We start from the raw sequence: 14,504 nt of genomic DNA on the forward strand, positions 1-14,504 counted from the left end.
AAGGATTGTGCGGATGAGTACTTTTACTATGTAAATAACTTTGTCTCTTTTTTTAAAAAAAGATTTCTTTGTTTCTTATCTTTCTTACTTCTTTATTTCTTTATAAATATTCTATTTTATATAATTTTCTCTTTTTTTGCCTGTTAAGAGATAGCACATAATGTTTGTATAGATATGCAAATCTTTTAATCAATAAATAATTGATAGTTAAAAAAAAAGGACTTAGTTGGATGCAACCCGAAATCATGATTGTTTGTTGTTGTTTTTTACTGGTTTTGGGGGCCACCCTGTTGAAGTGGAGCATGGGGGGGGGGGAGTAACATAATTTGCAGAAATGCTGCATTCTAGAATTGCAAATTTGCAGAAATGCTGCATTCTAGAATTGTAGACTTGGATGGGACCCTAAGCATCATCTAGTCCAACCTCCTGCAATGCAGGAATCTCAACATGGGGTTCCCCATCCAGTTTGATACCACACCGGACCCTGCTTAGCTTTGCAAAAGAGCTAGCAGTTTGACTGCTGCCCCTCATGTGAACCCGAAGTCGTACTTTGGCTTACCAAGCCTATTACCTCACTGGAAATATTGGCTGAGACAATTCCTTGTCTAGAAGATGACGGTCACATCCACACCATATGTTTAAAACGCATCCACTGCACATTTAAAAAGCACAGGGCTTGTCCCAGAGAACCCCGGGAGCTGTAGTTTACCTATCACAGAGCTACAATGCCCAGCACGGTTAACAAACTACTCAGCCCTGTATATCTGAAGGAGCGTCTCCACCCCCATCATCCAGCCCGGACACTGAGGTCCAGCTCTGAGGGCCTTCTGGCACAATAAAGTTACAGGGAATCAGGCAGAGGGCCTTCTCGGCCTTCCCTAAAGAATATAACACCGGTCCATATAACACCGGTCCTGAAAGATCTTCACTGGCTCCCAGTATGTTTCCAAGCACAATTCAAAGTGTTGGTGCTGACCTTTAAAACCCTAAATGGCCTTGGCCCAGTATACCTGAAGAAGTGTCTCCACCCCTATCACTCAGCCCAGATACTTAGGTTCTCCTCCAAGGGCCTTCTGGTGGTTCCCTCACTGTGAGAAGCAAAATTACAGGGAACCAGGCAGAAGGCCTTCTTGGTAGTGGCACCCTCTTTGTGCAACACTTTCCCATCAGATGTCAAGGAGATGGAGAACTACACAACTTTTAGAAGTCATCTGAAGGCAGCCCTGTATAGGGAAGTTTTTAACGTTTTATTATGTTTTTATGTGTGTTGGAAGCTGCCCAGAGTTGGTTATTTCTGCCCAAGAAAGGGTGCAGGGATGAACTGGGGAACCGCTCTTTGCACAGACACAGGAAGAGCCTTGTGGATCAGACCAAAGGGTCCCCATCGCCTGCGACATCTACATTGCATGCAGAAGGTGCCAGGTTCACAGACATGCATCTCCAGGTAGGGCTGGGAGAGACGCCCCCGATTGACAGCCTGGAGAGTCCCTGCCAGTCATTGGAGGCAATTCTGAGCTGGAGAGATCAATGGTCTGACTCTGTATAAGGCAGTTTCCTATGTTCCTATGTAGGATTCGGGGGGTGGAGGCGTGTGGGTGTGGGTGGGTGTGCGCTTGCTGCAACGAAACGCGCACAGGCAAAATTGGCCCGACTGACTGCGGAGTTCAGCTTTTAACCTGTCAAAAACAAAAAACCCTGCCTCAAATGTTTACTGAAAAAACAGGAGCCGTGCGTGAAGTGGGGGGTGGGAATTGCGGCAGAATTTAATCTGGTGCTCTGACCTATAAAATTACAGCGGCTGCTGCTGGCAGAGGCCGGAGGGGGTGGTGGTGGAGGCTGCAGCTCAGGATATGTGCAATTATAGTGGCTGGCCTGCTCTCGGAGGCAGCCATGACAACTTACATATGAAAGGTTTGACAGTGCTGTGAATGTGCTTGTGCTGCTTTAAGCCGGAAGAAGTGGCAAAGGTTTTCCCACAGTCAGGGCAAGCGTGCGCCCGTGCGCCGACGTGCTGAGAACGGATGTGCCTCTGGAGGTTGCTGGGGTCAGTAAACACCTGGAAATAGGGAGTGCAGAAAGAGAGAGAGAAAAAACTTTTTTGAGCAACAAAGCCACATAAATTCATCTCACCGTGAAGTTCTGTTTACTGGTGACTTCTTTATTTCATTTCATTTATATCCCACCTTTCCCCCTCCTCCAAGGAGCCTAGGGCAACATATGTGGTTCTGCCCCACCTCCTTTAATTCCCACAACAGCCCTGTGAGGTAGGGTTTATTTCTGAGATTAAAGTGTCCTTTTCGCTTTTGTGTAGAACTGTTGCCAAGAGCAAGTCAGCAATAAATCATATGGAGTAAGTGAAGTTAACGCTTTATTAGAAGTATAAGGTCAGCTCAAGAGCACCAGGCCTAATGAGCACATCAACTCTTCTCAGTAGGTCTTGCACCTAAGAGGCAGTTGTGGGGACTGAAGGTCCCCGCCTTCCCACAGCAAGTCTCCTCCTCTCCCGGGTCCTTCCCAAGCAATCTGAGACTGTGCCTGCATGCCTGCCACTGTTCCTCCCTCTTCATGCCTCTCCTAGTACTGTGACTCCAGTGGTGAGGGGAGCCTGTTGTAGCAGGAGAGAGAGAAACCCTGGCTTCTTCAGCAAGACTCATCTCTGCCTCTTGGCCTCCCTCCTCTCTGCCTTCTGCACTTCCCTCTGCCACAGACTCTCCCAGCTCACTAAGCCATTGCCTTCTTAGCTGCCAATCCCAGTCTTCTCCCTCTGACCACTCATCTTCATCCCACCACCTCTCCCAGGGCTCTGAGCCTTCTTCCCTTGGGAGTTCCCCAGTGCTTCCCACCATTCCTCTGGGTCCAGCCAATCCATGATATTTGTTTCATTTCAAAACAGAATTTCTCTGTTCCTTTATTTGCCCATCTTCAAAGGAAGGTAGGGTTGATCCTCTTGAGTGGTTGGGACCACAACCAGAGTCAATCAATGGCGCCCATCACAGCCATACCTTTACACAGTTTTCACATTCAAATCGCTTGCCGCTATCGTGCGACATCTGGTGACGAATCAGGTTTGATTTCCAGTTGAAGGCCTTTGGACACTGGTCACATTTGTACTCCCGTTCCTCAGTGTGGATGATCATGTGCTGTTCCAAGCTGAAAGAGAGAAATGGGCGGACACGTTGCATGGATACTACAGTTCTTCCACTAATTTTGAAAGAGGTCTAACAGGGTAAGAGGGCTACAGAGTAAACCTGGTGCCCTCCAGGTGTTCTGGACCAACTCCAACCAGCCCCAGCCAGGATGCTCAGCATCTCACCGGTTCCCGGGTGCATTACCTGTATTTGTTTGGGAACATCCTCTCACAATCCTTGCACTCGTGGACCTGCCCATCGGAAGCCCCTTCCTGCTTGATCTCCTCGCTGAGGGTCTCATAGAGGGAGCTGACGGCATTGCAAGAGTATTTCTTGTGCCGCCTCATGTCCATCTTTGACTGGAAGAGTTCGTCGCAGTCCTCGCAGCGGTATGTGTGCACTTCTAAGGAAGGAAGGAAGAAGAGTTTGGATTTGATATCCCACTTTATCACTACCCGAAGGAGTCTCAAAGCGGCTAACAATCTCCTTTCCCTTCCTCCTCCACAACAAACACTCTGTGAGGTGAGTGGGGCTGAGAGACTTCAGAGAAGTGTGACTAGCCCAAGGTCACCCAGCAGCTGCATGTGGAGGAGCGGGGAATCAAACCCGGTTCACCAGATTACGAGTCTACCGCTCTTAACCACTACACCACACTGGCTGGAGCAGAGAACAGAACAACATAAGAAGAGCCCTGCTGGATCAGGGCTGTTCAGCCCAGCATCTTGTTCTCCCAATGGCCAACCCGATACTGAAGGAGGCAGGCCTGGGGTCACCAACCTAGATGGATTAAAACTCATGGAGCAGAGGGCTGGCTACTGGCCATGATGGCTATGCTCTGCCCCCACAGTTGGAGACAGCAATGGTTCTGAACCCCGGTTTCTGAAAACCACAGGAAGGGAGACCGTTTTTGTGCTCAAATCCTGATTGCTGCCTTCCCACAAGCATCTGGTTGGTCCCTGTGAGAACAGGTTGCTGGACTAGATGGGACATTGGTCTGATCCAGCAGGCTCTTCTTATGGTTCTTTCTGTATCATAGAGGCGAGGAACCTTTTTATGTCATGCGGCTAGCAAGTGGGGCCAGAGCCAAAACGATATGCAAAGAATATGCAATTGATTACCCCCCCTTTTTTATTTGTGTTGAAATGAATGGGGTGGAATGACGGAACGACAATGCATCTTGCATTATTTACGCAATCAATTGCGTAATTTGTTCTGCAGATTATGCAGGCTGCACAATTCTGTCGCAATGGCCAGTGAGAGAAGTAACGACGGTTTTGGCAGAAGGCAAACTGCAGCAGGATGGAGACAGCGCTGCATGGGATGACGACAAGGCAGAATGGAAAACCTTCTTACCTCCCTAACCTAGAGAGTTTAATCTGAAGGCAGACTTAAGGTGGGGGTGAGGCGGAGGGTGAAGGAAAAGGCAGACATTGTCAGCAGCACTGACAAAATGCAGAGAGATGCTGAACTAACCATTCACCAAGACCAAGATTAATTATGTCTTTCCAATGAGGAAAAACCAGCTGTTTAGGTTTTCCAGGGATTCAAATATACATGTAAAAGGGGAAAATAAAAAATAAAACTCTGTCCTCTGTTTAAATACGAAGTCGATTGCTAACCAGCCGCCACATGAGCGACTGAAGCCAAAGGGAATTCCGAGGCACAGCTCTCTCCATGCAGTCAAGGGGAAGAAGCCAAATTCTTTGTTTTAAAGAAAAGTGACGGGGGGAGGAGGGAGAGAGAGAAACCTTCTAACGCACATAATAAATTATTGTAGTCAAGGTCAAACAAATTAAAAGGAGGGCAGCTATTATTAAGTTTACAAGACAGCATCCTGACCAGAGTGCCAAACCAAACAATCGGCTTAGCGCTGTAAATTTTCCAGCAGAGCGGTTTCTGGGAGGAGAGTCGGGACAGAGCAGGATTTCTTCCTCCTCGCTTGAAACAGAAGCTTTGGTAAATTTCTTCTTCTTCTTTTTCCCCTGCTTTTGCTTTACGGTTTCCCACCTTCCTCAGCACTGAACTCCTCCGTTTCAGAAGCTTGCTTTGTAATTAAAGCCTCTTGCTCACTCTAACAGTTTTACTGCTAATATAAAGCCTGTAACTGTCACTACTTTTTAAACTGTTCTTATTCATATTTACAGAACAAACCATAACATTCAATTTAAAAAGATGAACAAATAAGAGAGGGGGGTTTGTATCCAACGCCAGTCCTTCACAGAGTAGACCACTGAAATGAATGGACCTAAGTTACTCACATCTATTGCTCCCCATGGGTCCATGCTGCATAGGACTACATTGGATACAACCTTTATATACAGCCACTTTTGCATTGCCCAAAAAGAGAGAGAGGGATCTTGAAAACAGAAGGTGAAAGATGACAGTGATTTCAATAGGGCTGTATACAGCTAGGTCCTGGGCGGAGTAGAAGCATTGAAATTAATGACCTAAGTTAGTCATGTCCATCAATGTTAGGTAGTGCAAGCCCTGGATACAACCCATAATGTTCACATGTTCTAATTCACATGTACAAATACAAACTTAGACAGAACTATAATCCTTTAAATAGGAATACAAGGCATCTCACTCTAGTGTGGACGACAGGGCTAAGGTGACTGGTGTGTCTGCTCAGTTTGTGTTCCAGGTCTTAAGGGGTTCCAGGTCTTACAGGGGTCTAGGTCTTAAAGGGTTGATGGGCAGGTTCAATGCTGCACTCTCTTTTTATGGTTCCTTATCTTGACACTGGACTGAGAAGACCATTCTCTCTAAACTGGGACATGTGGTCACCCATAGAGAGGCTGGTTGCTGGGAAATGGGGTCAGAGGATGGGGGGGCTCTCCCTGTTGTGCTTTGACTTCAGCCACTTCAGAAGGGGCTTCCCGGGTGCTGGCTCCTCCCCATGGTCTACAGGAAGAGCAGAGGGTCTAAATGGAAGCTGGGGAGGGCTTTGGGCAGCCAAGGTGGGAGGAACCTCTGAAGGCAGCAGCAAATGATCAGGAGCATGAATGAGAGGGCGTAGTCTTGCTGCCCAGAACCAGGCATTGCCTCCCACCCACCCTGGATGAATGGGGGCTTGCGATCCTCACATCCCCTCCAAGTGAGCGAGCCTCGTGGTCGATTGTGTCACGCCTCATACTTAAAAGCTTGGTGGGCAGGGTGTGGGAACTGTTGGGACATCTTCAGTTCTGAACATCTCGCCTGTTTTCTGCATTGTCATGCTTGAACTCTATGTCTGCTGCTGTGCCTCATGAATGAAGATATCCATTAGGAGTCTGTGTTGGGTGCAAAACAGGACACCTACTGCAGTCAGATATACTACAGTTCACACTGCTCAGTGGGAAATAACCAACCCCTATAGAGCTCTAAATCTCTCTCTGACTTTATGGGGAAGGACCCTCAAAGCAGGTCTGTGCAGGTCTGTGCAGCCTCTTTTTTTTTTTAAATTATATTTATTAGAAGTTTAAAAATTACAAAAAAAGGAGAAAAGAAAACAACAAAAAATTCAACAAGACATACATTACAATACATAAAAAAAGAATATAAAAAACATAAAAACCAATACAACAATACAACAATAAAAAACACACATCCAATATTCCATTTCTTTATCTTTCATTTGCTTGTTTCATCGACCTCCTCACACCTCCCTTTTTGTATTCTAGTTTAGTTAATTGTTTCAGCAAATCCTTTCCATCTTTCTCAATTTTTGTTAAGTAATTTAACGGTCTAACCTATTAATTCACTCAGCAAATCCTTGCTATCTTTCACTATGTTCTGTCATTCAATTTACCTTAATTTATTTTAACCTTATCTTACCATAAAATACCTTAAAGCTTAAAACTTAATACTTATTTATACATAACTCCTTATATCATTTCTACTAAAGCCAAATAGTTTCATTCCAACATTTTTCCTAATACTCATTAATTTTACACTAATTCTCAAAATAATTTTTTTTAAAAGCTTTCTTCCAATCTTCATCCAACGTCTCTTCTTCCTGGTCTCAGGTTATGTCAGTCCTTACTGTCCATTCCCTCTAGTCCATCAACCTGGTGCTCTTGTGTCCGAGGCTCTTAAGTCTCTTCCATGTCCCTTCTGCAGATCTTCTTCTTGTTTATACCTGCACTTTACCTTGTCTTCTGTTGATCTTTTTCTTAATTTCTTTCCTTTCTCATTGAGGAATAGGTCTCGGGGAGACTCCAACCCAAAAATATCTCCATCTCCCCTCAGCAGATCAGCCCATTCCCCACAGTCAGCACTGTAGTCCAAAAAGTATTTAAAAGCATGTTTCAAAGACCCTTCAAAATTAAAAGCCCCCACAACTCCAGTCCCCCCCCCCGGCCCACTCCAGATTCAATCTTCAAGAACAGCGGCTTATGCCCCTGCAGGGCCTCGGGTCTCTCCATTTGTGTTACTTGAGGTTCAACAGCAACCTCCTCCATTATCTTCTGCACTTGCACTTGCCCTGTCAAAACAGGTTCCTGAGTTGGTTCCTGAATGGTTTCTATATGAGTATTCGCCGTTTGTCCAAAGTTTTTGACTGCAACAGTCATCAAATCCATCTTCTCATGCATCTGCTCCAACAAAGCGCTTGTCTTGCAAAAAGCAAGCACCAAAACTTCTTCTAAACACATTTTTATACAAGGTCAGAGTCTGGTCTCACGATCCTAATCTCGCAGCTGTGAAATCCCCAGATCGACTCCAGCAACAATTTAACAAGCTCCCTCTAGAGGAGACAATTTCTATTTGTATCCATCTTTTGAAAGCAGGTCCAACAAAAGAAAATTACTTTCATTTTTCAAATATTTTGTTTCTTTTAGATGCAAAAGGCAGCATTGGAATCAATTTGTTTCTCTTTTTTTTAAAACTATCTGTCAAAAGATGTTCCATTCACAGTCAATGAACTTCCCCAAAAATTTCTGTCTCTGACACCCCGTTCCAGGTTTGAGACGGTGGAAATTTATCTTTCTTTACTCTCTCTCCTGTAGGCTTGAACAATCAAAATTCCCCCCCTTTTCTCCTGCTTCCAAGAGGGGTTTTGATGGTTATAACTGAAGGAAATTTAGTCCTTTATATATGACTTTCCAGACTTTAGCTTGCAAATTTTTGCTTTAGTCTATTTACAAAAGCAGAAGGCGGACTTCCTGTTTAGAACCTTCCCGCTTCAGTGCCAAATTAAAATGTTTCTTAATCCAATTTTCCGTTTTACTCACGGGTACTTGTTTAGAGTCCAATTGTCCACAGGAAAAAGTCAGCGCTCTCCGGCAACGGCTGTGCGGCTTCACTCCGTAAAAGTAGCAGTCGATTCAAAACACCGCGCCGCTCACCCCACGTTGCTTCGGATCCCCGAAAAAGGGTTTCCCTGCGAGTAGGGGAGGCGCTCCTGGTGTCAGCCGAATCCCACATTCCCAGGCTTCCTCCGCCTGGGATTTTTGAAGGGTCTCCGCCTTCGCCGCGGCGGCAAGACCCGATTTTTATGGAGCGGGTTCCTCCCGGTCATTGCCGATGGCGCTAACCCGGAAGTAGGTCTGTGCAGCCTCAGGTTTGTGGGCTGACCCTCCAAACCTTGGGAGTCTCCGCAGGTCACACACAGTGGGCCACCCCCTTCATTGGCCCTGTTCTGCATCTTCCCCTAGTGATTTTACCCAGAAAGCAGTGTGTTGTCTGGCCATGCCTGTACTTTTGCCACACCCACAGCTGAGGAAATGGGGCCCCCTGGTCTGGAAAAGTTTCCTCACCACTGCCCTAAAGCCTGTTAGTAGAGCTGGTTCACACATAATGCCAAGCCAAACCAGAGTTTAGTGTGAAGGCACAACTGTAAGGGTTCTGTGGAGAGACATAGATCAGTGGTAGAGCATCTGCCTTGCATGAAAAGGCCCCAAATTTAATCCTCAATATCTCCAGGTATCGGGCTCAGAGAGATAGTTCTATCTATCTATCATCTATCATCTATCATCTATCATCTATCATCTATCATCTATCATCTATCATCTATCATCTATCATCTATCTATATCTATATCTATATCTATATCTGCCGTAATTTTTGCTCTATAAGACACACCAGACCACAAGACGCACTTAGTTTTTGGAGGAGGAAAACAAGAAAAAATATATATTCTGAACCTCAGAAGCCAGAACAGCAAGAGGGCTCGCAGCACAGTGAAAGCAGCAACCCCTCTTGCTGTTCTGGCTTCTGGGATAGCTGCACAGCCTGCATTTGCTCCATAAGACGCACACGCATTCCCCCTTACTTTTTAGGAGGAAAAAAGTGAGTCTTATAGAGCAAAAAATACGGTATATAATCTATACCTATACCTATACCTATACCTATACCTATATCTATATCTATATCTATATCTATATCTATATCTATATCTATATCTATATCTATCTATCTGGCTGGGTTTCCCCAGCCACTCTATATCTATCTATCTATCTATCTATCTATCTATCTATCTATCTATCTATCTATCTATCATCATCTATCTATCTATCTATCTATCATCTATCTATATCTCTAACATATATCTATGTTTAACATCTATCATCTATCTATCTATCTATCTATCATCTATCTATCTATCTATCTATCTATCTATCATCTATCTATCTATCTATCATCTATCTATCTATATCTATCTATCTATCTATCTATCTATCTATCTATCTATCTATCTATCTATCTATCTATCATCTATCTATCATCTATCTCTATCTATCTATCTATCTATCTATCTATCTATCTATCTATCTATCTATCTATCATCTATCTATCTATCTATCATCTATCTATCTATCATCTATCATCTATCTATCTATCATCTATCTATCATCTATCTATCTATCTATCAATCATCTATCTATCTAATCTATCTATCATCTATCTATCTATCTATCTATCTATCTATCTATCATCTCTAACATATATCTATGTGAAACATCTATCTATCATCTATCTATCTATCTATCTATCTATCTATCTATCTAATCTCTATCTATATCTCTATCTATCTATCTATCTATCTATCTATCTATCATCTATCTATCTATATCTCTAACATATATCTATGTTTAACATCTACCTATCTATCATCTATCTATCTATCTATCTATCTATCTATCTATCATCTATCTATCATCTATCTATCATCTATCCATCCATCCATCTTTTTCTCCATGGAGCTCAAAGTGGCATGCAAGGTTCTCCCCCTCCCCAATCAATCCCCACAATAACCCTGTGAGGTCCCTGTGAGGTAGGTTCTGCCAAGAGTGAGTTACTGGCCCAAAGGTTACCCAGTGAGCTTCACAGGGATTCAAATCCTAGTCTCCCTAAGTGCGACACTCTAACCCAGAGCTTCCCAAACTTTTCATGCTGGTGACACACTTTATAGACATGTATCATTTCGTGACACAGTAATTCAGTTTTACTAGCAAACCAGAGATTAAGCTAACCCCTTTCCAGCCCTGCAGCCGACACTCTTACGTGTCGTGACACACAGTTTGGAAAGCTCTGCTCTAACCTCTGCACAACACTGGCTTTTACCTGAAATCATAATGGCTGAAATCCTTGAGAGAGGCTGCCCATCAGTGTAGACAGACCACTAGATGGACCAATGGCCACACTTGTTATAAGATGGCTTCCAATGTTCCTTGGGGTTAGATTAGGACTCATGGCATTAAGGGAGGGGTTGAATCTCTCCAGGCAATTCTTTTCTGTCATTCTTTCCTGCCCTCTTTGTCAAATTTGTGTTACACGCTTCTGCCTTATGTTCCATCAGGAACACTTAGGACATAGTGAGAAAGTAACCGGGGGAGAAGAGGAAGGGGAGAGGAAAAATTACATCAGGCCGTAATAGCTTTCAAAGAGACCAAGGGGAACATAATTGTAGGATCTACATGCTAATCTACCAGAACCGTATCTCAAAGGAATTCAAGAGCCCTGCTCAAAATTCCTGCAGTGATAAGGGGGTCTGCCACATTTGGCTGCGGCTTGGAGAAAAAGATTTTAATTATCTTTGTGCAGAACATTTTAACATTTCCTTTCTTGTGCAATTCAGAGTTGCACTGGAAAAGCAAGGTGGGGGGGAGAGACCGAGCCTTGTCGAAGGCAAAAAAAAAAAGGGGGGGGGATAAAAAAGAGGAAAAGAAGAAAGACAAAGTATTTAAAAAGTCAAATGTTTGATGATGATAGGTTATTATGTTTGGGAAGCAATTAGCCGGCAACTGCCTGCTACTTGATACGCTATTAGGAGGTGGTAGATAAATACTGTGGCATGTCAAAAATGGAACATTGTTGGAAGCAAGGTAAATGGGGTTTTTGGGGGGTTCGCCCCGCCCGGATAGATTCAGAAATGTGTCGTTTTGGAATGAAATGAAAGGTATGATGCTCAACAGATCTTCCAGAACTAAGCAGTCTACTTCTCCCATTTGTTTCAGAGCCTCCCTCAGTATCATCACACCTACAGTCCAGGAAGGACTGTACCACGTGGTGCTCGGAGCATGCAGTTTGGCTTAAGAGCCCAGTTCTGAGGATGGGTCAGCGGCATGGAAGCTGTAACACTGTGGCTTCAACCCAGAGGAAGATGCCTTTTCCTTTGTCAGACCCACTCTTCCATCTAGTTCAGTATTGCCTACACTGACTGGCAGCCCTGCCCGGAGATGATGGGGATCAAACCTGGGAACTTCTGCATGCAAAGCGGGTGCTCTACCACTGAGCTATGGAACTTCTCTTAAGACATGGGGAAATAGGAAGGTGCCTGATACTGAGTCAAACCCATTGGTCTACCTACAGTGACTGGGGGTGCTGGGGACAGAACCTGTAGCCTTCTGCATGCAAGACAGATGCTCTGCTTTTGAGCTACAGCCCTTCCCATGCCCACAGGGCAACATTAGAAGCAGAAAGGTCCACACCCAAGGCTGCTGATGCAGCCACCATGCCTGCAGAATCTCCCAGCCTCCTTGCCAAAAAGCATTGCATTTTACAGAGCAGAGAGTAGTGTACATGCCAAAGATCAGTTCCTCAGCATAGCTCTCCTGCAATGAGGATGAAGAAAACGAATTAAATAGCTGCCAACTCATCACCGTTTGCGGATGCAGATACTGTAGTCCACTTCTTGGCAGAGCTCGTCACTCTCATGATGGAAATGCTGCAATCACACAATGGGGCAGAATAACAAGCCGAAAAGAAACACTCTAGTGCATTGGCTCTCTTGGCTTGCCATACCAAGAACTGTGGTGCCGGCTCTCAGTTTCGTTTCAGTTCTGCATTGCAAGCTGCACAATTTGTTCCCTCCACAAACTGCTTGATAAAAAAAAAAAGGTGTCGATGCTTTGCATCCCCTCTGCGGCCTCCTCTTTATGATACATTTCATGAGCCACGCTGGGCCAAGGCAGTGTCTAGTCCAGCATCCTGTTCTCACAGTGGCCAACCGGATGCCCATTATGAAAAGCCCACAAGAAGGACGCCTCTTCCCACTTGTGATTCCCAACAACCAGCATTCAGAAGCATATTGCCTCTGGCAGTGGAGGGAGGACACAGCTATTGTGGCTAGTAACACTGATAGCCTTGTCGTCCTTGAGTTTGCCTTCTTCAAAGCCATCCAAGTTGCCGGCCATCACTATATATTGGGGGAGAAAATTCCAACTATGGAAGGTGTGTATGAGTCCAGTCCTGTTTTCTGACCTGAATTGTCCAGCATTCAGCTACATTGGATCACCTCAGGGTTTTATAGCATTATCCACTTTTACCAAATCATGCATAATTATAATTACCTCTATCATGTCCCCAATCCCTTATTCGCTCCTAAAACTAAAACACCCTACATGTTGGAACCTTTTCTCACAGGTGAGTTCTTCTAACTCCTTCATCATTTTTGGCTCGTTGTGTGCGTGTTTGGGGAGCTTCATGTCTTGAAGGAAATGGGGCAAGGTTGCAGAGTGTGTTCGCGTATCAATTCTTACCTTCCAAACTGGGTGGGATGTTCCCAGTCGGATAAGTACCTTCTTTCATATACATCAGCAGCTCTTCTCCGGGTTCAATTTCTTTAATAACTTTATAATAAATCTAGACATTTGCAAAGAGAGAGAAGAGAAGAGAAGAGGAAATATTAAATCTGCACAGTCACTTTCGTATGACTTAAAGGCCTTTTTTTCCCCAGAGGGAAAAAGAAAATTGCCCCTTGATCTGTTTGATCTTGGCTCTTTTCAGCTTCTACCCCACCCCCCACCCCTGCTCCCAGCTATTATTCATATGCTAAGTTTGCCAGATTTTCATGGACTCAGAGGAGGGAAAGTCACAATTCAATATAGCTCAAAGCACATGTCTTCCCCCCCCCTGATTGGCAAACACAAACTTGAATTGTTTGGAGGGGGAAGTTGGTCAGTGGTCTTGCAAAAGTCTCTTCACTTCTGCCCGAGCGAAGATCACAGTGCCCCAAGGGTGTTGCCTGCCAGGGAGAGGTTTTCAACACACCCCTATATGTGGAATGATCCAAAGGTCTGCATAGCTTTGATGTCTTCACAGAGCTTTGGGTGAGAAGGGGCTCCCAATGCCATTCAGCACTGAAGGACGGCTCTACTCTGAGAAGAATTAGATGCAACCCCAAATATTGGTCTCTATCATGCTTCTTGTACTCTTCTGATTTTTGTTATGCTTGAAATCTTCCTCTCTGATGCACGGAGCAACATCCCTCATGGGTACATGCAATGCTCCTCACTCAACCAGTCTCATCCACTTCAGCTGCAAGCCAAACTATGAGCGTGCAATAGTGATCTGTGGGTCAGCCACAAAGTGAATGACGGAAAACCCATTTGCCTATATGCAGGAGCTATACAGTCATGGCAGAGCCCAAGAAGTCATGAATACCAACAACCCCCCACTTCTGCACCAACCACCATCTCCAAAGTCACACATTCCTGGTAATAGAGAAGTACATGGAACAGGTCGCTGGTTCAAGAATGTTAGCTAGCACTGGGTTTATTTATTTGTAAAAAACAACAACATCCACACCACCTCTATTCTGCTGTATCATAAAATATCAAGGTGCTGTATAGTGATAAAACATAAAAGACCATTAACAACAGGGTTGTTTTTGAGTAGGAACTTGGGGGGGGGGCTGAATTCCCTAACCTTTTTTAAATTAAAGAATTTTTGTTATTGTCGGGGCTGGGGGCTGGAACGGATCTACACCCAATGCCTGAGCCAAAACCCCACCTATATCTGTAATCAATAAAGTTGTGGCCATTTCTAATCTAGATCATTGTCTGCTTGTGTTTATTAATCACATCTTACATTTAGCCACTGCCACTGGGGTGGGGTGGAGGTGGATGATCTCAGAAATTGAGCTGGGATAGAAAGGGTCGAGCAGTCCTAAAA

At 44.6% G+C, this 14,504-nt stretch overlaps 1 protein-coding gene across 7 annotated transcripts in view; it reads right to left on the reverse strand.

The window, feature by feature from the left end:
- The window catches only part of PRDM16 (PR/SET domain 16), a 458,346-nt gene that overhangs the window by 33,143 nt on the left and 410,699 nt on the right, over nucleotides 1–14,504 (reverse strand). For all 7 annotated transcript variants that reach the window (XM_028740965.2, XM_077931318.1, XM_077931316.1 and 4 more), the window contains 4 exons: nucleotides 13,091–13,193; nucleotides 3,333–3,531; nucleotides 3,003–3,150; nucleotides 1,903–2,056 (listed from right to left, as the gene is read on the reverse strand). In XM_028740965.2, the coding sequence (XP_028596798.2) occupies nucleotides 1,903–2,056; nucleotides 3,003–3,150; nucleotides 3,333–3,531; nucleotides 13,091–13,193 (604 nt within the window). The remainder of the gene's footprint in view (nucleotides 1–1,902; nucleotides 2,057–3,002; nucleotides 3,151–3,332; nucleotides 3,532–13,090; nucleotides 13,194–14,504) is intronic.

Source organism: Podarcis muralis, chromosome 7 (assembly GCF_964188315.1).
Source record: "Podarcis muralis chromosome 7, rPodMur119.hap1.1, whole genome shotgun sequence".
NCBI lineage: Eukaryota > Metazoa > Chordata > Lepidosauria > Squamata > Lacertidae > Podarcis > Podarcis muralis.